Source organism: Poecilia mexicana, unplaced genomic scaffold (genome assembly GCF_051168715.1).
Source record: "Poecilia mexicana isolate PSO_F unplaced genomic scaffold, ASM5116871v1 scaffold_4, whole genome shotgun sequence".
In the NCBI taxonomy this organism is placed as follows: domain Eukaryota; kingdom Metazoa; phylum Chordata; class Actinopteri; order Cyprinodontiformes; family Poeciliidae; genus Poecilia; species Poecilia mexicana.
Genome location: NW_028263373.1, coordinates 8,679,747 through 8,705,735, shown reverse-complemented (window position 1 = coordinate 8,705,735; position 25,989 = coordinate 8,679,747). Strand labels below are relative to the sequence as shown.

General features: G+C 42.3%; 1 protein-coding gene across 2 annotated transcripts; it reads right to left on the bottom strand.

Annotated features, from left to right (window-relative positions):
- Positions 1–4,754: 4,754 nt before the first annotated feature.
- On the bottom strand, positions 4,755–25,338 carry cbarpb (CACN subunit beta associated regulatory protein b). Of its 2 annotated transcripts, XM_015006473.2 has the most exons (11): positions 25,229–25,338; positions 23,417–23,880; positions 22,774–22,846; positions 18,961–19,112; positions 15,780–15,838; positions 14,881–15,043; positions 13,025–13,196; positions 12,748–12,900; positions 12,153–12,396; positions 11,513–11,702; positions 4,755–9,705 (listed from the first exon to the last, which is right to left on the bottom strand). In XM_015006473.2, the coding sequence occupies exons 3-11, from the start codon at positions 22,819–22,821 to the stop codon at positions 8,184–8,186; spliced, it is 2,703 nt and encodes a 900-aa protein (XP_014861959.2). In that variant the 5' UTR covers positions 22,822–22,846; positions 23,417–23,880; positions 25,229–25,338; the 3' UTR covers positions 4,755–8,183. The 2 variants fall into 2 exon arrangements, with proteins under 2 accessions (XP_014861959.2, XP_087861013.1); XM_088004887.1 differs by lacking the exon at positions 25,229–25,338 and having other exon boundaries at positions 22,774–24,153.
- Between the last annotated feature and the right edge of the window lie 651 nt (positions 25,339–25,989).

The following is a 25,989-nucleotide window of genomic DNA, read 5'->3' as shown; positions in this document are numbered from 1 at the left end:
TCCCTCTCTGGGCCAAAAGGAGAAGCGCCTCCGCCCCCTGCTTTCCGTGACGTGAACGGAGTTTCTCTGCAGGGGAAGACCTACTCTTCTACAGCTGTCACTGTTACATCATGTCCATCAGCACCAAGAGGTACTCCTGACCTCTCTTTTCTGTTATCCATGGGGTCTGCTACATCCATGCAGACTAAAGCCCTGGGTAATGTGCTCTTTGATGAACAACCCTTCCATCCGCTGCCCTGAGAGCCCTGCGTATGGACCACATACTCACAGTCTCACAGCTGCATCGGACGGTCTGAAGGGACGTCCAAAGGTCTTGTTCCACCAGCTCCTTACGGGTGGATCGCACGCCTGCATGTCCTAGGGCCCCATGCACGCTCCGCACGACCTCGTCCCCGTACTCTTCTGGGACCTCCCTTCCTCTGGGAGAACTGTCCCACTTCTCGATTCCAGCAAAGACAACCTTCCTTTGATTCACTCGAGTCCATGTCTCAAATCCCTCTCCACACAGAATCACTCTCACTGGGGCTGACTGGAACAGGGATTTAGACAGGGATCAATCTTCATCTTCTCTCCTGCTCTGCTTTTGTGTTCGAGTCGCCTTTCCCCCAAAGCCTCTCTTTAGCCTTCGAGCAGGGATGGGTTTAGGCTATTGGCTACTGGCTTCTCGTCTGGACACTCGCGTCTATCCTCAGCAGAAGCTCTCCCTCACCTGCATGCCATACAGTTACTGCGAGGGTTGTGACTGACAGCCGGATCAGTCACCACTAACTCTATTCCTTAAGAGCTAGCCTCCAAGTGAGCTATTCAGATACTCGCCTCTCTGTTTTTACTGACTTGGTTAACGTAGGTCCTTCCTACTCATTTGAAATGGGCCCACCTCTTCTCAAGGGGCGGTGCCCCACGTTGGGCGCCACCTTGTTGTTGCACAACACCTCCCCCCCCCCTTCTCTCTCTCTACTTCCTCTTCTGAGAGGAGGGAGATGTTGCTCCCAGCTCTCCGTCTAACGGGTGAATTGAGTTTCCTAAATCTGCCGAGATTTACCCTACCCAGAACTGAAGTAAACTCTGTTTAAGCTGGGTGCGAGAAAGACTAGCCTGGTTTCTAACGACCTCCATCCAGATGTCCCACCCTTTTTCACCCTGTGAATTAGCCAGATAAAGCAGCCCGGAATCAGCTAGTTTCACAGAGCACACCTGTTAACGGTCGCTCTTTCTCTTATTACAACTTGCACTTGTTATTGAACCAGGTTGGTTTTAGTGACTCGGGCGAGTCCCAAGGGTGTTGTTTTAGTTTTGGCTAAAAGCAACCTATAAAACATTTTCCACTTTCTCCTCCCAGAATCAAACTTCATAGCTATTTTACAACCATCAAAGAACTTTAAGGTGACTCATTAACTGAATGTCCACAACATCTTTTAGATTCTCTTAATGCTAATTATTTTATTAGTAAGGCAGTTTTGCAAGGGTCAGTACAGCTTAAATTAGTAGCAGAAATAATCAAATAAGTAAAATCAATAATCTAGCCAATCTTTCCCTAATGCTGACACTGTGAACTAAAAAAGATAAACTTTGAGAGAGACGGACGGAGTTTGGCATTTTGAACCCCAGAACTGGCCTGATGATGAAGAAGGTGTTGCAGCAGCAGGAGGCTCCCAGTACAGGAAGAGTACTGAGTCAGAGCGGCAGGTCTCGGGCCTCAGGGTGACTTCCTCATGCTCGTAGCGGCCCTCTCCTTCTTGTCTTGCAGCTCTGTAGCTCCTTTCTCCTCGTCTCACCATCTTTCTGGTCTCTCGAGATGTAGAAGGGCTGGTCTCATGGAAGGAACACACCAGTTCTTCCTCTTTGCCTTTGTTCTTTGTCTTTGTCTTTATCTTCATCTTTGCCTTGGTATTTGTCTTTGGCTTTGTCTTTGGGGTCTCGAACCCAGCTGAGAAAAGTGCAATTTGAAGCCACATGTTGCGGGGCTAACGGGTTGGTCCCCATGTGCAGAACAGTCTTCGGTTCTGTGGCCCCGGCTCTTCTTCAGCTGCAGAGTTCTTTGTCCATCTCGATCTTGGCTCGAAGCTGCCTGAAGGATCCAACCAAAGATTCCTCTTTTGCACTCACCTTATATAGGGTTTATCCACCCTTTTGGTGCATTTGCATTGGCTAGCTTTGTTGCTGTGCCTGTTTCATTGGCTGACTGCTTGGACCGATAATCTCATATCCATCACCATCTTTGGACATGACCTGATGTCTGTTCTAATGTCCCCGAGTTGCTCAACAGCCCTCTTGTGTCTAACCTTCTCTTAGGTACGTTTAAAGTTTAGCAATAAGGCCTTAAGACACCTCCGCTCTCCCATCAGTTCCTCTTTCCACCTGACCTTTCACCTACCATCTACCTCCAACACATCATCAGTGACCTTTAGTTACAGTTACACATTTCACCACATTTCAAGTTCAATGTCAAAATCACATTTATAACCTTTTAGTTTATCTGGTTTAGCATTCACTTATATTATAATAACCATTACTTATTAGTTACTCTTATAATCATAATGTGAGTTCTTACAGACATTTCTGAAAAGAAACCAAGAATAATTCATTATTCTAATCATTTGACACCATGTTACAGTTACTTGTTTCACCTTTAAGTACTTCCATAAGTGTAAGAGTAAGTGTTAAATATTCTTATAATCAAACCAACATCAACCAATATTAATTATTAGCTTAATTATAAGTTATCATTATTAATTCAAGTATTTTACTCTGGGTTTTATCCAATTACTCAAAATGTTTAGATTTTATTCTTTAAACCTTTAATGCCCAAAATGAGCAGTCTGAACTATTTTAATCACTGCAGGCTGGAAACTTCCTCTTTTTCCAGGAAACCTGCTTTTCCTGTTTCATAACTCTCCTTCTGTCAGACTATGATTTTTTTATGATTAAATAGAAAAAAGTAGAATTAAAGCAAAGTTTGCAGGACACAATAACACACACACAACCAGATTAATTTTATTACCATCTGACTCTACTGTTGGGTCTTGATGTCACCTGTGTAATCAGTTTTAAAGATAACTTTATTTATTGTTATTATTAAACTAAAATCTCCAGCATGGGGAAGTGGGATGAGCTCGACTTTTTCTCGACACTACCATACAAACTCTCTCTCACTTTACTGTTGGCAGTAGGGATCTTGACCTACAACATCTGGCCATAATAAAACATCACAGTATTTCTCGTTGAGGTGACTGCCATCTTCCAGACACAAGCCAATTGAGGTCAGCGTCACCTGACGACGTTGTAATAGAAGATGCCTCAACTACTTTTCTTGGAAGCATTCGTTTGGCAACATTTTGGATATCCAGAGAGACAGGGCATACCATCAGTAGAAACTGGGGAATCCTGCCTTGCTGACCATGGTTTAAGCACTTCTCTAAGGTCTAAAGAGATTCAATTTGGTTTGTTCGTGTAGCGCCAAATCGCAGCAAATATCATCCCCAGGCACTTCACAAGACAAACTGGTGCAATTTGTTTTATGGAATCAACATTTTTATAAAAAATCAAATCAATTTTGCTCAATCCAATCCAATCCAATCAGCTCTCATTACACAGAACCGAGTTCGATACCCGCTGTTTTATTCCTCCGTTTACCAAAGTCGGTGGACCGCATAATACCAATTAGTAAAAAGTTTATTATCCAGGAAAATCATGCAGATTTCCTCATGTCAATTGTTCTGCAGCAATCCTTTTATCCAGAGCAAGCATGTGATGGTGGCAGGGCAAAGAAACAATTACCCTCGAAAAGGAAGAAATCTCCGACAAAGTTTTGCCTACTTTGAACGAGAGGACAGAAAAGGCGGAGAAAGCAGACACAGTTTCACTTATCTAGGATGACATTTTTATTAAAAGGAAATCGGAGTAAATTGAGTTAAAGCGCCTAAAAATCGGCTTTTGCCTCAGAAAGAAACAAAGTTAAACTTACAAGCACCGAAAACCAATCTGATAGCGAAAACATAGTCAATGGCAGCACGTCGAGGTCTTGCAGTGGTTTCATCCAGGAAAGAGAACAGAATCTACAGAGTTACAAAGTGCATCTCAGCCGTCTGAGGGAGAAACAAAGGTTTGTCGGTTCAGTTTAAAAATGTGAAATTGAGATATAAGCACCGAATTTGCAAGTTTATTGAGCTGTATGACACATTGGTGTGGAAAACCTTGTGGTGCTGGGAGGCAAAGGGGACACAGTTTGATTAATGTTCTACATTAATTAATCAGCGACCTGGAAGGTGATTTTTAAGATTTCATGAGGTCCCATTATTTGCTCAATGACCAGCTCAGCACCCCAATCCCAGTCGGCTAGAGTAGACGCAGCTCAGCCAATGTGGCGTGGCAGATCGTTCAATGTTACAGCGGGTTATGATGACTTGTGGTGTCATTTGTGAATTCCGGTATAATTGAATTCTGTTTCCATTTGGGTGAAAAAATCTCATCGTGGTGAGGAGTTAAACCCTCCGTCTGACAAGAGGGACGGCCTAAAAGGCACGAAGAAGACGACGAACATTTGACAACTCCCCTTTGTTGATGACAGACTTTATTTGGCTTTTCTTTCCAGTTAATTTGGGGGGAGGTGATAAGGGCATGAAAAGAAATCGATATGAGCCGCAGCAGCAGAGAGAAAAATGAAATGAGATTCATGAGAGGCAACCCAAGCTGCGATCCGTTCCCACGCGTTGATAAACTACCATTCCCTCCGAACAAAGCACACTCTGGCCAGCTTCGCTTCATTCTTTTTATTGACAGATTGTAAAACAAGCCTAAAATAACACTTTTCTTTTTCTTTTTTTTTTTGTTTCAAACAATTTGGTCCCTTCAGGTTAAATAGGTTCGACTCAACAGTAGCTAAGTTGCTATGAAAAGCTCATCACATTTCTTCCCCAAAAGAAATGAAGTTCACAAACAAGCAAATAATACAGATTTACTTTTTTTTTTTTAAGAAAGAAATTGCACGAAATCTAAGTCCGAGTTTGACTCTTTTAAAAGTGAATTCCCTAACATACAAAACGTCTCTGCCTTTTAACAAATAATTATAAATTATGGACTTGATTTTATTATTTTTTTTCCTTTACCATAAGTCTGAGAAAAGATAACGATTCTGTTTTCAAATGTGAACTCTCATGCAGTCCTACATGTGGCTATGGCACCAATGCATTTGACAGGCTACTGATTGTATACAAACACCGTTTACTTCACTTTTACAGTTATCAGTCTAAATCTAATGAAGAACATTGATTTAGTCTAGCTCTTGCGATATTGTGCTGGAATGCACAGCAAACTGTATTACATATATATCTTATTTTACATCTGCACTGTTCCACTTAATAAATATGGCCATTTTCTCTGTGGTTTCTAAACTGTTGTTGTCGCGGACGTTCCAGGCTTTCGATGTGCAGGGAAAGCAGTTGTCCTTCTGTTTCACAAGAAACCTTTTATCCTGCTGGTGTATCGTATTACCCTCTTGCTGATGACATCAAATATTTGGGCCGTAATGGTTCAATATGCATGTGGCGTGAATGAAAGGAAAGAGGAGCAATCATAAGGCTCTCCGGTCTCTCCCATTTGCATTCACCTCCTTTCATCTCAGTCAGGGGAGGAATTCAGCTCTTGCCCACTTTGCAATAAAAGAAGACTCTTTTCATGCAGAAGGAGAAGATATAATGTGGGCAGACAGGAGAGAGGTATTATCATCATCATCCACCCAAATAAATAGAGAAAGAGCCCTTTGCATTTACTGCAGGGCAACAGCCTTAGAGGATGGTGGGGGATGCAAGGAGGACTTCCCTCCTCCTCTTATCGTTAATATTTATCCCAGTCGTCTGCAGTGATCCCCTTGCTCCACATTACAGAGGCAGGGATTTCTACAGCCCATCTGAGGAAAACTTTATGAGCGCAAGCAGTTTATGATCAAACTGACAAAGGTGCTCAAGATGAATAATGTACTGTAGCGCCTCCTCGCTTTACTCCTAATAAATAATCAAATGTTCTCATTTTAGTTGAATGGTAGCTGCTGTTTCCTGGAATCGCACACAAGGAGTAAATCGATTTGATTTTTGTTCAGGTCAATTTTGAAAAAAAAGTTTATTTTTTTTTTAGCAGAAGACAAAGGAAACCCAATGAGGACAGTGGCATTTACATATCAAGTTTAAAATGACGACCTGTTGTATTGGTTGTTCAGCAAATCCCACCGGTGACAGACTGGACAGAAATCTAAGGAATTTGGAGGCCAAATGAAGCATAAAACTTCCTGTTGTTAAAAATTGTACATGGTCTACCTTGGCAGGTTTGTTGGTCTGGCTTGTACAGTCTGGCCTTCACTCCAATGTGCATAAATGAGCTGCTTCCCTGTTGCCAATTCACCTCCTTGGACCACGTTTGACAGATACTGATGCTCACTGAACAAAAGCTTGGAAATACTATGACCCCTTTCTGAAAACACACCAGTTCCCCCCTGATCAAACTCTTTCCAACCCATCAATTGTTGGGACAAACTCTTCACTCACTGCCTGTTTTCCATACAGTAGCATATGTCACGATGAAGATATAATCAGAAGCCTCCCTTGCAGAAAAAGCTCCATCGTAAACCCACATTGACCAAGCTCTCTCTGGGATTCCCCTAGTCGTTCAATGGCCCATGCATGTGTTAGCTGTCAAAACTCATACTAGAATTATGGAACGACTACAGGTTTGAGAGATCATCAACCATAATACGTTAAAACAAAAAAAAACAAAAAATCACATCTGTGATGTAGCCACATTCAGACCAGCTTGTCCTGTGTGTGTATGGCTAAAAATCATAAGCGCCAAACTTCATAAAGGTGAACTCAGTGTATCTTTGCAGCACAGCTTTAATTGCTTCTTCATATTCTGGAGAGGCAAAGTCGCTTATTCTTCCAGAAGTCATCTAACGGTGGGCTCTGCCTATACCACGCTTTGCGAGCCCACGGGAGAGCCCACGGTTGGCTAACTTCGCAAAATCACAAAGAGATGGTGAAAAAGTGTCTTAATCCCACACTTTTTGAAGTTTTTCCTTTCACACCACCTGCCAGAGGTCACAACGTTATGATCAGTGTATGCCGGAAGGTAGCGCATGTTTTTAGAGCTTAGCGTGGTTTTGAAAGATTTCTCACAATAAATACCCATCATGTTCAGTAGTTCTTACGTAACTGCCTAAAAGATAGCTGTAAACCTGTAAACACAAAGGTCTATTTTTTTCCTGCCAAGACAGAGACACGTGGTGTCAGTGCTGCGCCAAGTGCTAAGAGCTTATTGAGTTCTTACGGATACACCTCGCACAGTTTCTAAATTGTTCTTTACGCTATCCAGGTGTTCTAAAACGTAAAAGTACCTATTAAGTAAAACAAACAAACAAACAAACAAAAAAAGCAAACAAGAAATCAGCAACAAAGTTACGGAATGGACTCAGGAAAGAGAAATATAAATAGGTTCCCTTCAAAAGAATACATTTTACAAGAAATTTGCCTCGTCTCTGAGAAGGTTGTAAAGTTTGTTGATTTACACAACCAGTTTGGACCTTTTCTCGCGAGGTTTAAAGTGACTTAGAATCTACCAGTATGGAGATTAATTTGTCTGATATGGTCTCGGCAGATTAATTAAAATTTTAATCCTTCATTTAGTTCAGCTAATTATGACTGGCAGCTAACTGTTGTACTCAGTTCGAGAGCTTTTCACTTGTCTAATAGCACCTGGTTTCACAGTGGATCAGTGAGCAGAGGCTGAACCTGCGTCCAGCTTCAGGTTTTCTAACTGGAAAGACATAATTGGCAACACAAACTGAATCCAAATGTAGAAATGGCCGAAAAAGGATACAGCTATCAGTAAAGCAGGTGGGATGTTCTGACATGTTTCTCTGCTTATCTCTTGTTTTCCACAATCAATCATGTTCATTTAGAAGCTGCAAAAATGTGAACATGAAACACATTCAAAATGCTTAACACTGAGAACATTTCTTTTAGATCTCTTGGTCTGTAGGCTTCATTTGTGGACTGGTTCAACGTGTAATTTGTTATGTTTTATTCATGGCTCTAGATTTCACCACTCAAGCCATGCACAAAAGAACACAAACTAAAACCAATACAAATTGTGTATGAGGAAAAGTGAGGCTGACGATGTCGATGACTGGAGCCCTGCTACACTGGGCTGTGGTCTGGGGAGGCATGTGCGGCTGTTACGGTTACACACTCGGTGGGTGCGTCCTTGGTCCGGCGAAGGGCCGCGTACAGCCTCTCGTCCAGGTTAGAAGTCAGCTTGTCCGTGAGCTCTGCTGTGATAGTTTGAGGGCCGTAACCCGAGGAGTTAGGCGGGTGAGGAGGTGAGCGCTCGTCCGGGAGCTCAGGAGGGTGCCCGCATTGTTTGCTGTCCTCCTGAGTGTCAAGTTGCTCAACCAGCCCTCCATCTTTTTCAAACAATGAGGGCTGAAGAGGTGGAAGAGAGGAGGATGTGCGTTCCTCTGAATCTGTGACCGTAAGTTTCTTGTTCCTCAACTCAGACTCAGTAGACGTTGGCTCAACCTTTGGGGTGTCAGGAGTGCTGCCAGTTCCATCGCTGGTCTCCTCGTCAGGCGCGCTGACGATGCGGGGCAGTGTGCTGTGGTAGCTCGTGTCCAAGGGGTAGTTTACGCTTTCTCCCCTCCGCAGTGGAACACGGTGTCTTTCAAAGGAGGTCTGGAAGTGTCTTACTCCGGGGTCACTCCACTGTTTGTGGCGCTGCCACTGCTTACGGAGGTGAACGCGGGAGCGGTGTTTTCTTGGCGACTCCTGCAGGTCAAACTGAGGATCGTGGCGGAGGAACTCATGGAAGAGCGCATCTGTTTTCTCGTCTATGCTGTAGTCACGCCGATGAAGGGTTATTGGTTGAGCTGGAGGCTGTGCATCCTCTCGAGGGTTGAGCATCTGACCGTATGGCAGCCAGCTTAAAGCGCTAGCACCTATCTCCATGGGAACTCCTCCACTGGCACCCAGCAACAACTCATCTTCAGGTTCCTCTTCGAAGAGATGAGACTCGAAGCTCTCGCCGATAGTGCCCGTTCGCCCCGCATTGGTGAAATGATGCCTTTTCTCATGGGCAGTTCTGTCTTTAGGGCTGTCGGTGATGCTGCTGCTGCTAAACAGCCTCAGATCCTCGGGACCTCGAGACGGAGCCTCTATTGACGCATACCCGCTGTCCATCTGTAACAGTTTACGAGTCCCCGATTCTCCATCACTACTCCCACGCTCTGATTCTGTGCTACCATGTTTTCTCTTTAGTGACTCTTGCATCCCCAACTTCTCATCTGCATATGCAAAGAAGTCCTTGTCCTCCTCTCCACCCTCCGCCTCATCGCCCAGGTCCTGGGACGGGTAACTGGGAAGACCTCCTCTTTCAGCGTCTGTGCGTACACTCAGCGAACAAACACTGTCAGCATCGCTGCAAACCGAGTTCCTGTTGTTGTTGCTGCTCTGGTCGGAGGCAGCGTACTGTTCTAGCGATGCACGCAGTGTCCAGATGTCTCGGTAAAGTGACTGTGAATCCTGGGGTTGGAAGGAGTCTGGGGAGTAGCCGCCTTCCGTCCTCACCACAGAGAGGGTCTCTTCTTGGGGATCAGGGGACAAGCCAATCACCCCCGGTCCGCCACGGCTGCAGCTGGGCTCCACCACCACCTCTACCTCTACCCTGCAGTGTGCACACAGGGGTTGGGAGACAAAATAAAATACAATAATAAAATAAAATGGGAGAAATAAGGACACAAGTGCAACACAAGTGTCATTGTCAGAGAGCATTGACCTGAGAAACACTACTGTGTTCACAGTGCACAGAATGATTTTTATGACTTGCAATGGCTGCTGCTGAATGTCCTCTGAGAGCCAAATCTTTGAAGCCACAGGAACTAATATTCTGCTGTCGGGTTTGGAAAAAAAAAATTATCTTCCAAGAAGAATAAATCCACTTAAGTAACTGAGCAAAAGGCTCATAAAACAATTTTGCTCATTGCAGCTTCCGAGAAGTTAATTACATATTACCCAATATCATCAAGCACACACAGGAAACATTAATGTTTATATGTTTATTTAATGTTCAGCACTAGCAAAATCCAAAATTATATACTGAGCAGTTTTTACTTTATGAAACTAAAATTATATAGGAAAGATATAAAGTTAGAAAAACAATTTAATGTTTGAGGACCTTGTGAAATTACCCAGCCATGTCAGCAATGGAATGGGTTTTTATGCCAGAAATAAACTCTGTGTCCCAATTCTCCACACCGCTCTCGGGGGAGGGAGGAAGGGAAGAGCGCTCTGGGAATCCCCAACATCCTGCTTAAAAACATGAAATCGAGTTTAAAAGACCTCTTGTTTACTGGGACTTTGTCACACAAGTGGCCGGATAATGGCGAAATCGCATCTTCACAGTAAGTCAGTATGGTGTTAGGAACTGATTGCATCTCACAGAAAAACTATTCCTCTAAAACAGATCAGGAACACTCTGTCATTTGTTACCCAATCTTTAACATGAAGACCTTAGCTGTGAATTTGTAGCAGCTATTTCAGTAGGGTTAGATGACACATGCAGGCTGCTACAACTAGATTGTAAGATGGATGGATGGATGGATGGATGGATGGATGGATGGATGGATGGATGGATGGATGGATGGATGGATGGATGGATGGATGGATGGATGGATGGATTGAAAGACATTTTACAGAAAATGACTGAATGCTACTGAATGGATAATTTATGGATAGACGGATAGATCATGTAGTGGATAGATGAATAAACACAATGATTGCTGAACCTATAAAGCAATGAGTCAATTTATTGCATGAAAAATTAAAATGAGCTTTCTAATGTTTGATGATTGATATACTGAAGGACAGTTTTGTTTTTAGAGATGTTATCCATTTAATTTGTGTTTCGGTTGTGTGTGGTTTTTATTTCCGTTTTATTTGTTTTTGGTTGCTGTGTTTCATTTTGGATATTTAGAATAACTTTCAATTTCAACGTTATGTGTTGTTTTATATATAAAATTAAAGTTTATTGGTCTTTGAGAGAGGGAACTTGCATTATTATGCCATTATGAATATTTTACTTTAAAATGGTCTTGAAACAATATCATCGTTTATTGCAATAATTACTGGGCCCGGAAAATCTCTTATCATCCACGCATCAGTCATCGATGTGTGGATGACTGAACAGCTTTTAGATTGTGAAAAATGAAACAAGACCTGGAAAACAATTGTATCAAACTCCCCCTTTTTTCCCCAGACCGCGTAGACATACATGCCTCACTAGTAGCCTTGTTTGGTCTAACACAAGTTTTTTTTTTTTTTAAGAATTTACTCGGCAGATTAGTGAGGGAGTATTGAGACTCAGAGTTTACATTTTCCGTACAGTGTTACCATAGCTTCTCTTGTTGCCGTAAAACATGGTTGCAAGGCAGCAAAGCAGTGGAGGGGATGAATGGCAAGGGAATTAAAGATACCTGCCGAGGGAGGGGGGTGGTGTGGATGGGGGTGACAGGAGGCGTGTGGTGGGCTGGCTCTGATAGTAGGGGACATCCTGGGTGCGGGCAATGTACTGGATGAGGTCTATGTGGTGAGTGTCATTGTCGTCCTGGTCCATGCTCTCGCTGGCGGCTCGCTGGCGCTGGAACTGCCTCCGCTTGGGAGAGCCTGGTGCACACCAAACACAAAGAAAGAGCAATGAGTTTCGACAAGCCTCGAGACAGCAGGAGCGGAGTTGCACTTAATTCAGCTGAAAGCTCCGTCCGACTGTTTGGGATTTTGTGATCTCTTTGGAGCGAGGACAGAAGAGCATCGGGAGGAACCGGCGGGAGCGTGTGTATGGTAGATGAGGTGAGCGGCAGGGAGGATTAAGTCAAGGGCTCGAAATGATTTGGAACAACCAAACTTTACATCATTGAGCCATCTGTCTTGTGTGCTTGTGTGTTTACATCCAGCTCAGGAAAAAGGCGGCTCACAGTGGGTTGCTGGAGCTCCCTGCTAAACTGCTATCTGCTTACCATGAGAGAATGTTGGCAAAGACACAAAATAAGTAAAATCTACAGAAAAAAAAAGAAAAGAACAATGAATGATAGAACAGAAAGAGTATCAGAAATGAACCTCTCGTGTCCAGGCTGGATGCTCTTTGGCTGCTGTCCAGCTTCCACTTTTTAATTTTGAAGTAGGGGCTGGCCCCCTCCAGACTAGCGTGGCGCCGAAGTTTGGTGAGAAACTGCAGGACAGGCCTCGGACTTCCCGCGATGCCACAGGTGGGGCCCGCACCGCTGTTCCCCATCGTCGGCGCTGCCTCTCCTACGCTGACACTGCTGCCCCTGTCCCGGGGCCTCGCTCGCATCATCTCGATCTAAGCAGAGACACAGAGATGTGGTCATGCGCAAAAATGCGCCCACAGCAGTAGTCTGAGTGGAAACCTCTCCGACAGTCCGTCACTAATGTAGCGTCTCCACGTTCACCCTTCAACCATCGTTCCCTCATGCCGTGTGAGCTCTAATCTAATGTGTGCAGAGATGTCTTTAGGTGCAAAGTCTGGCCGAAAATGCACCGCTTGACAAGTGATCCATGTCTGCATCTTCATGAACTTGGTAATATACTTTATTCTAGTTTCCTTCTATTGTCTTTTGGACAGTTGTTATATCCTTACTTAGTACTTTCTGGTAAATTACTCCTAGATTTAATGTTAGGTAAAGCTACTTACAGAGCTGGAGGTCGGCTTCGTTGAGCCGAGAGCTGCAGATTTCTCACAGAAGCTGGTGTCAACCACAGAATTGAGGGCATCCCCGGGGAGGGCACAGCTGGGATTCACGCTTAAATTGATCAGCGGCGTTTGTGGCAGGGGGCAAAGCATTGGCTAAAAAGTGAAGAACAAAACCCCCTCAAAAAAAGACTTTGTTTTAGGTTTCATCTGTTGACTATGTGGCTTTTTGAAAGTAAAAATAAAAATAAAATCATACAGAAGAATTGTAGTCTCTGACCTGGAATATGGAAAGAGCTGATTTAGCCACAGGACGGGTCGTTGACGTGATGGTGTTTTCAGCCGAGTCACACTCATGAATCGTGACGATTTTGAGTGCCGGCGGGGGGATGTTGAGGTTTGTGAGCCGCGCGTTCTTCAGGTGGTGGAAGTCGCCTTCGGTCAGAGTGTACCTGAGGTGCACACGGGTGAAAAGTGTGTTTGCAGCAGAGCATGCGCAGTGCCTTTCAAAGGTACCGCTGCCCTTTCAACTGTGCAGCTGTTTGCCAAGTTGTAACCAACAGATGACCACGTGAAGTAGATAACAGTGAAGCGAAAGAAAAAAATTCAAATGCTTTTCAAATTAAAAAAGAAAGATCTGAAAAGTGTGGCATGGATTTGAATTAGACCCCCTCTACTCCGGTAAGCCCAAAATAAATGCAGCACAACCAAACAGCAACTTTAGGAATCAGCAACTAACAAAAGAGTGAGAGTTCACTTAGACACATTTTAATCTCAGTTAGACTGGATGTGTTCTGTGCAGATCTCAGAGGTTTGCTGGAGAACGTTAGTAAACAAACAGCAATTGTGAGCGCCTGTCAGAGTTTTGTTCAGTCCATCATTTGAAAATGGAAAGAGTGTGACATACTTACAAACCTAAGAAATAAACTGACAAGCTTGACAGAGAGGGCTAATCAATTAATTTAGCAATTCTGACTTTATTGGAAGAGTAACAAGAGAGACAAAAAGACTGTGTTAAAATAAAGTCATAAGAAGTCCCATTTGCAGCTTGCCACAAGCCATGTAGTGGGCATAAATGTGCAATAGATTATGCTGTTTTGAAAAACTAACACTCCTCATAGCCTTGAACACATTGTGCATGGTGGTAGAAGTGGAATAAAGGACATAAAAACTATTTGCAGTTGATAGGAAGTTGGAAGGAGGTTAATGAGAGGGACGCCTGTAAGAAAACCTGCAAAACCCTTGAGACATGACAGGATTTTCACCTTCCAGCAGGAAACAGGACCCCCAACATACAGTCAGAGCCACAACGATATAACAAAGTCCGGACTTAAATCAAATTAAGAAAATTACTGAAAATCTCTGGAGAAGCCGCAGAGATCCAGACGGATCTCCGGTGCAGAAATCTGTCAACAGAACGACCATTAGTCCTTCAGTTTTCTTCAGCAGAAATGTGGAAAGTGATTGAAGCTATCAGTAAAGGGCAATCCTGGAAGAAAACCTGTTCACAAAAGTCTTAAAACTGAGGCAGATTTTACCTTCTAGCAGGGCAATGGTCCAAAACACACAGTCCAGCCAAAGTTAATGACTTTAGGCTATTTAGGAGTGCATTCAGTTTTATTAATTGGACAAAAAAAAATCTAAAAAATAAATAAATAAAAGATACAATTAAATCACTAAAGTTTGTGGTTGCAATGTAACCAGATGTTTAAAAATACAACTTGTAGAAATACTTTTGCAACCCAATGGAAGTGGCACACATTTGTATTACAAAGTTCACATTGGTGTGTCTTATCATTGCATAAGAAAGCAAATCAACTTCAGAGCCATCACAGCCTCACGAAACTCAAGGTTAGGCCCCATAGAATAATGTGCAGGGCTTCAGGAGAAAAGTAGGACAGCAAAGAACAAACAAACACAAAAAAAGCTCTTTGTTTCCCCAGCATATATAATGGATTCTACAGTCATTCTCAATGCTACACCAGCGTAGAAGTTGGACATAGTGAATTGTTTACATTCTTTGATCTCAGAAAACAACAGTCATTTAGTGCAAGAGTCGAGTGCTGAACGAAAAGCAAAAAAATCTCTTTTCAAATGTGTGTGTGTGTGTGTGTGCGCGCGCGCTGGCTATCTGACCTGCGGCCCTTCTCCTGGGTTTTCTTGCCATGATCAAAGAGAGCAGCTTCATTGAAGGAGACACGGCGGCCTGTGGGGCCGGTGGACAGGAAGCGCTCTGTCTCTTGGTTGTGAGAGCTGGCCATGGACAGGCAGTCTGACTCATCCACCCTGATAGTGATTTCTGCCCAAATATAAAGAGACAGAGGGAAGTCAGAGAGACTCAGATGTTCAGGCTGATAGATGGAGAAGAGTTTTAATAAAAGATGAAAAGGAGATGGATGAGTAACTATACAGTCATGCACTCAACGTGACTGGTGGGCAGCTGAGCAGGAGGTTCATCAACATTCAACACGCCACCCCCCCGACCCCACAAAAAAAATAATAATTTAAACCCAGTTACACTGACTTAAACTTTAAGTTAATGAAGTTTTCTCAATGACTTTATAATGACGTGGTGAAATCGAAACATACCTGGAGTGTTTGTTTGATTCCTTCATGCATGTTTGAGAAATTCTCTTGGCAGCCATTTTCGGGTGCCTAGGTGTGTGTGTATGTATTAGAGAGAGAGAGTTTGTGTGTGACCTTTGAACTCTTTTTCTGGTGTTTAAATGGTTTTATAATTCATGGAACAAAAATGACCTATTAGACCATCTTTGTACCCTAGTGGTGTACAGCCCACATGGACATATAAACAAAAACAAAGTGCCGCTTTTTCCAATGATGGGAACCATTTAGGAAAAGTCATAAAATTTCAAGTTGGAAAAAGATAGTTTAGGGTATGTTTTTTTTTTCCAACAACTAAACATTGTAGTGGGTCACTTTGGACCCACAAAACACAAGGGTTAAAAAAAAAAACAGCTTCCATCAGAGTCAATCTGTTCATTTATCCCTTCTTCCTTTCTGCATCCCCATCTCACCATGGGTGGGCTGAGACTCCTCCATATAAGTGGCAGTTTTCTCGGGGTCATCGTCGGCCCTGGGATTGAAACACAAGAGCAGATTATTGCTGTGACAGGATTACCCACAAAGTTTCCGACAACCAAGACACCCAGCCGTTCTAACACATGGCATATGCATGAATCTAAATGATTTCAACATAGCTCTGTCTGTTTGTTTTAATGTTGTTCATCTCCTGGGGGAAGACGCTGTATCCCAGGCTGAAGTCTTCTGATGCATCAAACAGGTTTTCCTGTAGGAATGCTCCTCAGCTTCTCTGTACTTGCTGAAAAACACATTCCCACACGAATACACTACCACCACCAGATCACAAGCTGCTAAGTATCAATACATGCCACCCTGTTCAGATTTCCATTTGGTTTAAAAAGAAAAAAAATCATCCATAGTTAATAACTGCAAGTGATCAACTTCCTTGTGGAGGTGTGTCTGCTCAAATCCATTCCTGCAAAAATATGAGGAAGTTCTTGGAGTAGAAAAACCTTTGCACTGTGTGCCTACCTGTGTGGTTACGCTAAGTGAAAGCCTAACTTTTACCAAAAAAGAACATGTTGCCTCGTTAGATTCTAAACGCACTTTTTAGGTTGCAGGTTAAACTCATATTAAATTCTATCAATACGACAGAACTCCCACACCTGCTCACCGGTTGCCCGACGTTCTTTCTCAACAAGTTTATTACACATTTGGGATATTTTCTTAAAACCCCTCTCTGTTTTATCACCCTTATTAGCTGCTGATCCTCTATAGTGCCTCCTAAATCCCAGGCAGAGGATTTGCTTGATGAGATGAGAGGAAAAAAAAAAAGAAAGAAAGAAAGCGAAAGCTCTCCAGTCATTTTCCTCCATTTTATTTCACCGTGCAGGGCTGAAAGCTGCATGCATGTGCTTGTGTGGGTGTGAAGTGACTGGAGGGACATGTCCATCCACCCAGATCTGTGCTTTTCCTTGTCTTTCATTTCCTCTGTGGCTCCTGCTTTGCCGTACAAGTGTGATTTGGTGACTTCGATAGGCGTGCGTGTGTGTGCGTGTGTGGAGTCTCTGCACAGTGCTGGGTTGAGACGCAACATTAATCACCGCCGATGGCTGCTATGAAATCTCATTACCCTCATCATTTGTACCAGTCGGCCCGATCCTCGTTTTCACGCCTCGGCCTGAGCGCTCGCTGTTTATCTGCACCTAGAGCTCTCGTGTGCTCGTGTGTACGAGGGTTGTGCATGTGCTGCCGTTAGACGGAGCCACAGAATCCGAGGGGTGAGAGGATGGCGGGGGATGGGGGTGTGGGGGAGGGAGAGAGGGAGGGCTCAGCCATTTCTGCAGTGAATAAACACAGACGATTCGCAGATAAATAGCCGTGAATACTGAAAGTGCCTCCAACAAGGTGTTTTCATAACAGCACCACAGGAGGTCCTGACATTCAAGGCAGCAGCCATGTAGAATGAGCGAGCACGCTGCGCTGTCATGCTTTAACATGCTTACACGTCTCTGTAGGCTGCCAATCCTGCGAGCAATAACAATCCAGCAATGAAAGCATATAAGTAAACGTTTTCTTTTTTTATTATTATTATTATTTGCACTGCAGAGACTGTGAAAAGTTTGAACACCCCTGATCTGATATTGGAAAATTATTATTATTTTATTTTTTTATTTTTTTTACATTTAGCATGACGTCTGTTCTGTAATATTTAGCCAAAGCACTATTTTATTAGAAGAAAAAGTAAAAAATAAATAAATAAAACTTACTGTAATAACCTGGTAGCATAAGTAGCCACATGCTGATTGAGTTTCATTACTGAGACACGGCCCCACACATCATTGCCAGTTCAACGTTGCCAATATTTTCCAAATCTACCCGACTGTCGGGAAATCTCCTGTTCACAGTCTTCCATGAGTGAGCTGGGAGACCTTCTGCCAGATTTGGTTTTGGAAATTTTGGCTACAATTTTCTCAATTTGTTGAGTTGCGTACGAGCTGTGACTCAGTGTGATGCCGGATAAAGACATTCCTCTTCATACTCATGTATTGAACAGTCACCTACAAGCTCAGGGTCAAAACTAACTAGAATTAAGAGGTGAAGATAATTTCATAACATAACAAACACCCCATTTCGAACTGAGCAACAACAACAACAGAAATAATTCAGATCATCAGTCTACAGAGGGTCTGGTGTTCTTTAGGTGATGCATAGTGTTATTTTTTCAATGTCAAACATACCTTGTAGAAAAGTCTTGGTTTTGCCTTCTCCTGACTGATACCTTTGTACATTAGATCCCTTTTATTTTATTTTTTTCAACCTCTCTGAATATGATGGTGTAGTCAAAGGATGCAAATGAGTATCTAATAAGACTAAATATTGCAGTCCAAACCAAAGGTCCAAAAAAGTGTTTGTCTAACGATTCCTGTTTTATTTTCCTCTCCAAACTGTTTTGTTTTCCAGTTGAATTTGTTTGAATTGTACAGTATTTACGTCACATTAAAAAAAATTAAAAAAAATAAAGTTTTGAAATGATTTCACGGAATCATGCCATTTTTCCATGAGAATCTGCTGTATGTCTCACTTGCTGCTTGTTTCACACATGAGTCTTGTTACATCCATTCTGCAATTACGATCAGCTCCACAATGAATCTATGCATAATAGGACTTACGCCAGACTCTCCTTTAGCAACAGTAGACTGTCAAGAACCTCCCATGCACATGGATTTGTAGCCTAACCTGCGGTTTTGAATTGAATTTTAGGGAGTTTTTATGTGCAGCAGAGCATCGTAGTAGGTTTGAGGGGGATTGGTGGGTAGATAACCGAGACATTTGACAATAACAAAAAATATCAGAACGAAAATCAATACAACGGCCCTTTCCTACAGCCTCAACATCAGCAGCTGACTTCAATCAGCCTCGCTGAAACACGGTCAACAAAAAGTGAGCACCGAGGGGCTTTATGAGGTTACCATTTATTACTCTGCTCTTGTTATTAGATTACACAGCTGCTGCTTTTATCATGTTCTCTGCTTTTATCAGTTAAGTCTGTCGGTCTCATGTCGTTTCAAGGTTTATATAACTTCAGACGAGGGGACTTAAGCAAACGGCTGAGCGACAAATAAATACACGGTGGATCCGCCGTAGGTCCACCGCGTTGTTTCGACGCCGCACCTGTCACAGAGGCGCCCTCCTCGGCAGCAGCAGCGGCGGCAAACGATGAGGAAGACAGAGATGCTGACCAGCGTTCCTACCAGAAAGGCAGAGAGGATCACCAGGAGGAGCACGTGGCCATCCGGCTGCTCCTCAGGCTCAAGTGGGATCTCCTGAGGTAAAAACACAAAAAAAAGGTACGGAGATGTTAAAATGACATGTTTGCCTTTTATAGGGTTAGACAATGCTTCTTGTCTGAAACAAAAACAACTTTAGGGGGAAAAAGTCTATGTTTTCAGTAAAGTCACGCGTTAGCAAGCGCAGCAGCTTGTGAATCCTTGCTGTTTGCGGTTAAAATTGTGTCGATTCATACTTTTCAGTGTCACGGGTCTTTATACCAAACTGTCGCTTTAGGCCTGTACGTTGCTTTTTGGGGTTTTCAAACAGATTGCACTTGGTGTTTGGACTGATAAGCTGCTTGGGGCTTGAGGAGCTCTGCCACTATGAGGCAACATGATACCGACAAAAAATAAAATAAAAATAGCAGTTCTAGAGTATTATCGCATAAAAACTTTAAATGACACAACATAATTTCTTTGGCTTAAACCAGAAAATCAACAGATGTTCCTACTGTTGCTTAAATAATATTAGGACATATTGGTTATAACAGGTATAATAATGTTACATATGGCAGTTGTTGTTTTTTTTTGGGTGGGTCGTTATCTTCACTTTTTTTTTTTTAATCAACGTTATTTTGTGCACACCATCAGGGAACAAAACCTACAGCTCTTCCTGCTTCGAGCACTGACAGTGCGCCATTCAGATTAATGAAAAGAAAATTAGTGTCACATTAAAACGGTTACAAAAAGACGAGCTTCATCATCTGGAGAACATTGCCAGAGCGCAGCTCCGGCACAAAAAAGGCGAGATTCTTCTAAAATGCAGAAGAGGAGCAGAAAGAGAGCTCACCTCGAGCTGGCATTTAAAAACTCTGCTCAGGCTGCTTGTGTATTTTAGTATTATAGGGAGGTGTTTTATAGTTTACTGAAGGTTTTAATATGTTATAGGTCTGACCTACTACTTTTAGAAGCCCTCTAGGCTTCTGATGTCTTCAGAGAAAGTTCCTCTCTTACTGCTTATAATTAAGTCTGAAACTCACAGTGAGGCGTCATCCGTTACATACAGACATTTGGAACAACTTTCCCACAGACCTGGGCAGAGCTTTAGAGTGTTTATGTCTTTAAAAGCAATTTAAAGACTTTTTATCCTTGCTTTTGGTTATAGTTTTGTAATTATGTTTAGTGCAGTAGTTGATTACATTTTAGCTTACTGAATGATTATTCGGCTCTATTGCATTTTTAATTTGAATTCACTGCCTTTGCCTCATGAAAAAAAAAATATTTTTTTTAGAATGCCATTGTTTGTATATAGATTATCGTTTTGCAATGTCCTATAAACCACATCTCTTCTGTAAGCAGTGCATATTTTTATATGCGAAAGATAACTTTCTGGATGTTCTCTGGAATAACTGAACTCGTTTCACCCACCAAAGCTAAACTATGCTTTCATATTTTAGCTAGCCAGCTAGGAGCAACCGTGTCGCTTTGCTATTTTCTGCAAAGTAAGCTAGAAGGTGACAAACAGATGCTAACCTTCAACTTGGACAAAACTGTTTACTTTGCAACATGACAAGCTTTAACAATAGAGCCGATTTATGGCTGCTTGCCACATAACAGCAGCACCATGCAGTTTGAAAGATTGATTTTTAAGCCCACCGGTTGGTTGGCTTGCATAAACTAAATCTATGTATACAACTGTCTGACTGATCAATAAACTCCAGGAACTATTAACCTGTCTAAGATTCACATTAGCAATGGGAGAAGAAGGAGTACAGCTGAGGGCGTAATCCACACACGAGCAGCACAGGTGGATGCCGCAATCAGAAGTTTCTTTTTGTTGTTGTTTGTTTGTTCGTTTCAAACACATTTAAAGAAGGAAGACAAAACAATTCCAGTTTAAACCCAAAATCATTGTGGTGTTTTAATTACTTTCCTCAGTGGACTGCACTAAAACCGGAGTTCTCTATGCCACACTCAATGTCTGGATAAGTGCAGTAAAATACTTTAATACAGATGTCCAAATGTGCCCATAAAAAGCAGAGACATCATAAAACCGATACATTTTTCAAATACTCAGCACTCATGCTGAATTCTGAAGTCTAAAGGACACACAAGATCTAAAGTAAGAACAGTCAGAGTGTAGATAAAGCAAAGCTGCATGCGCTAAAGAATCTACCAAGACAAGTTAGCCACTAAGGTTGTTTTTCGCATCTTATGTAACATTTCCTCTTTGTCAGTAAGTTGCTCAGCACAACTCTGAGGTTTAATGTCCCCAGAATCATGACAAAGTAAGAGAAATGAGAAAAAAAAAATTAATTACTCCTGTATTGTTCTTGTGGTATTCTGCAGAAAGCCGCAGCATAAAGTAGGTCGTTACTTCAGCAGTTATGAGAAAGACTTCCCAACATGATTATAGGTCACAGCTAATAAAAAACTGAAATTCAGTTTCTCGGAAAATTTACGAAACAATTCATTATTATTATTTTTTATTTTTTTGTCTTTTGACAGAAATGCATGAACTCAATATGTGCACTCAATATTCGGTAGGGAGCTCTTTTGCATAAATTGCAAAAGTAGTACCTTTGGCAGTATACGGGCAGGCATTAAGTTCTGCTAGAAAATGAAATCTACCATTTCATTTCAAGAGCTTCTACTAAGGAGAGGGAAGCATGAAGTGCAATAAACTTTCCTGGCTAAAGTTGAGAAAACCTCAGTGAACCAACACCAGCAGATAACATGGCTTTCTAAACTATCACTGACTGTGGAAACGTCACACTGGACCTAAAGAAACTATGATTCTGAGGCTCGCCGCTCTTCTTCCGGACTGTGGGGCATTGGGAATGCTCCCACTGTAGAATGACAAATTTTCTTTCATCTGAAAATTGGACTTAGGACCGCCGAGCAACATTTTCCTTTTTAGCCGAGGTGAGATGCTTATGACATTGACTCTGGTTCAGGAAATGCAACAGCTGTAGCTCAGGCCCTGGATACTGTATGTCTGAGTGTGGTGGCCCTTGAAGTGCTGACTGCAGCTTAAATCTATTTCTTGTCAATCTCAAGTTTCTTTTGCACCGTACTTTTTCCTTCCCAATACAATTCTTGTCTTCTGTCTCCCTTATCATTTGTTTATGCTATAACATGACTATTCAATAACATTTTTGTATGAAAGACGCTGGTCTATTGATTTTATGTAATATTCAAAACGGACTTTTTATTATTATTATTATTATTATTATTTATTACCTATGTCAGCATTCTTTAAAAATGAACAGAAATAATTGTCAAAATGTACCACTGGGTGTGCAGATAAATTACTTAAATTTTCTAAATTTTTGATTTAGAAAACAAAAGTCTCACTTTTTAAATGATGTTTTCATTATTGAGTCCACCTGTGTAAACATGGCAGACTTTTGCATATCAGACTGACAATCTTTGAGCTCCGCAATAGACAACACAACAAGTGTTAATGTCTACTACCCTCTGACGTCACGCCATAATTTCTCTGCAAAGGGAAATTAAAGCTGAGATTAGATCAGAGATTTAATTATACCAGACCCAGGTCAGGATGTTCTCTATTAGCCAGTCAATCGACCAGAAGAGAATATGAGGGGAAAGTATGGCTCTGGTGGTGATCTGCACGCAACACACACACACGCACACACACGCATTTAACAGGAAGTTTGAGAACAAAGTCAGTGGTGAAAAGCAGACTTACTGTGGAGTTTTCTGGTAGGATGTTCCAGACGGTAGACTTATTGCTCATGGTCCTGGCCAGCTAAAGAGTCCCCCTGAGAGACAACACAAGCACACGAATGCACAAAGGAAGCGCCTGTCACTGGAGCCGTTTATCAAATCACAAAGTCAGTCACCAAATGTGCTGTTTTGTCCAGGGGAATAAACCCAGGCATGTCAGCCAAGGGCAAGCTGACAGAATGGTGTTCATTAGCTCCCTAGAACGTAACTGGGTGCTATAATTTGTTGGTTTTAAGGGCAGCTGAAAGCGAAATCTATCCTGGAAACTAGAGGGATACTGCAAAAAAAAAAAAAAAAGGGGGGGGACAGAATCGGCTAAATATCTGGGTTTTTGGAAGTGCCCAGGCATTGAAATGGCTTTTGCAAATTGAAGCATTGACTCTTCGGCTGTACGCCACCACACATAGTTTTGGATCAGGCTGACAACTGGATCTATTCCCCCGTATATCCTCTCGCACAACAGAGAGAAACATCAGCTCTTTCAGCACCGCTGCCTTGTATTTGCTCTTCCAGATCACACCCTTTAATACTGCTACTGCTGCATCAAACACCCACCCACACACACACACACACACACACACACACATACAGATGAAGCTACTCACCCAGCGAGGAAGAAGCAACATGCCAGCAGCATTCAGCTCTTCTTGCTTGCCAGTCAATCACTGCAGCACTCAACTTCAGCAACACAAGCTTTAATCTGTTACCTAGTTCCCATCTGACTTCCATACACTTGTAAGCCATCTAAGAAAGAATGGTTTGCTTTGCAGTATATTGCTGCACCACATCCTGCTTTCTGCCAGCCCAGTGATCTTACCCTGATGGAGGGCAGCGCGCAGCAGCAGCAGCAGCAGCAGCAGCAGCAGCAACAGCAGCAGCAGCAGCAGCAGCTCTGGATTTGTGTGTGTGTGTGTATGTGTGTGTGAGTGAGTGAGTTAGGCTGTATAGCTCAGGACTCTCCTCCTCAGCTCCCTTGCTGCATCCTCAGCCGACTGAGCCAGAGCAGCAGTGCTTCCCCCTCAGGACCGGCCCGCTGGCCTTGGAGCAACGGGACGAAAGCGCTGCATGGCTGGCAACGGGCAAACAAATAAGAGAATTATTATGTTATTACACTATTGACATGATTCAGTTACCCACATTCAACAAATACTGTAAGATCGTTTTAAAGATTTATTTTATATCTCCTAACTTGGTGGAGGGTTGGAACTGGTTCAGCTCTGGCTATGATTGGCTAATTAAATACTAAAAAAAAAAAAAAATGTTGTTTTTATTATTATTTATGTGCAATAAATGAATAACTTGCTCTTTTTAATCTATCATGCACCTACCAACAGCAAGTATTGTTGATACTTTTCCTAGTTTAATAACAAACACAAAGATTAGGGATATAGACTTTGATGTGAAAATTAGAGCAACTGTATTTTTTTATTTCTTTTCTAGTATATATATATATTTATATATATATATATATATATAAACTAGCTTCATCAAAGAACCTGAAGTCAATTTTCTTTGAAGTTTTATAGTCCTGGTTGTCGAAGCAGAAATTGCGATTGGTTGAAGCCTAAATCTTCCGGCCAATGAGAAATTGGTATATCGGACAAGAAACTGATGATTGGTGCATCACCGTGTGAAGGAACGAAAACTGCTTTAAGAGCAGCATGATAACAATAACAGTAACTTTCGTCACTTGGTCTAAATGGTTACATGAAAATTATAGATATTCACTAGTGCAGAATCTGGTGGAGCTGTGATAAACTTGAGCTGTGACACGAGTTTGTAAAAGAACTGTCAGGTTTCGCCGTGTTGTAAGCCCTGGAAATAGCCTCTGCTGATTAGCAGCCAAAGCAGATGGTGAGACACGGGTGACCCAGCAATGCCGTATCCTTTCACGCTTAAAATCTCAATTCCTACCAGCTGCATTACCGGCATCACACAGCGCAGCTTTCACAGCGCGTTTAGATTTTGTTCCGTCTTTTAGCGCCAATTATCTTCACGCCTCCAACAAAGTAAGAAACATATATAGCACCAAGATTTGAAGGGGGGGGAATACATAAAAATGCTCGATTTCTTTGTGGAGAAAAACTGATTGAGGTTTTTTTTCTTCTTCTTCTGATTATTCATTTCTGAAAGAATGCAGACTGATCCCGTGTGTTTTTGCTTTGAAAATGAATGAATGGAAAACATCAATTTGTGCAAAACATACAAAATAAAATAAAAAAAAATGCACAATGGATGCAGCGAGGCATCTTGATATTTTACAGGCGCCTTTGATTTTTATCTGTCCGGCGTTTGGCAAAGCTTGAGCGAAGGCAGCGGCACGGCTCACGATCTAAACTGGCTGCACACACACATAAACACACACACGCACGCACACACACAGAGACACACACAAAGCGGCTACGGGCAGCACTCACCTACTCGACCAGCCTGGTCCATACGGGAGGTGGAGGGGTCGAAGGCAGCAACACAAAACACTCCTGTGAGCACTTCAATGTGTTCTTTTTAAAGCTAAAAAAAAGTATTTATGAATGAAACGCCACCGTTTGGGACACGCCCACCGCCCCGTCAGAGGCGCACCACGTGACGTAGGAAGTGAGGTAACGGGAGTGAGGGATGAAGGGTCTCTCAAATTATCCCGAAGCGCATCACAGCTGGAGCAAAGCCAGAGGAAAGCCTGGGAGGCTGAACTATATGTAAAACAGTATATTTTACACACCTTATTCATAGCGAAGGAATTGTTGCTATTCCTTTTTTTAAATTTTTTATCCCCTTTCATTTGTTTTACACATGTAAGCAAAGCCTTTAGATTATTTGGAACAATAAAATAAAAGTATGACTTTTTTCCCCTCATTTTAGTAAATCAAATCATGCTCCAATATCTGCCAACTCAACCATGTTTCTTAATTATAAAACAATAACCTTGTGGGTCCATGGTTTGCATTGTCAACAAAGGAATTCTGGCGCCATCTCCTGGCAGCGACAGGCTATGATTTTGCTGTGTCCATAATGGCTTTTGGGTTGAGGATCTCTGCAGGTTCTTCAGTTACCGCAGGGCTTCTTAGTTCCTTTATTTGACCGGTCGATTTAAATGGATATGCCTGACTCTTGGCAGATTCGCTGTTGCAAATTAATATGCATTTCATTTGCAATATATAATGCAAATGAAATATATATT

Bases quoted from the DNA above. Each gene is read 5' to 3' on its own strand.
- cbarpb (XM_015006473.2), bottom strand. From the start codon at position 22,821: ATGAGCAATAAGTCTACCGTCTGGAACATCCTACCAGAAAACTCCACA. The intron at 15,839-18,960 runs GTGCGGCGTCGA...TTTCAATCCCAG, and splicing joins GGAGGGCGCCTCTGTGACAG to GGCCGACGATGACCCCGAGA. The intron at 12,397-12,747 runs GTAAGTAGCTTT...GTCTCTGCTTAG, and splicing joins CGAAGCCGACCTCCAGCTCT to ATCGAGATGATGCGAGCGAG.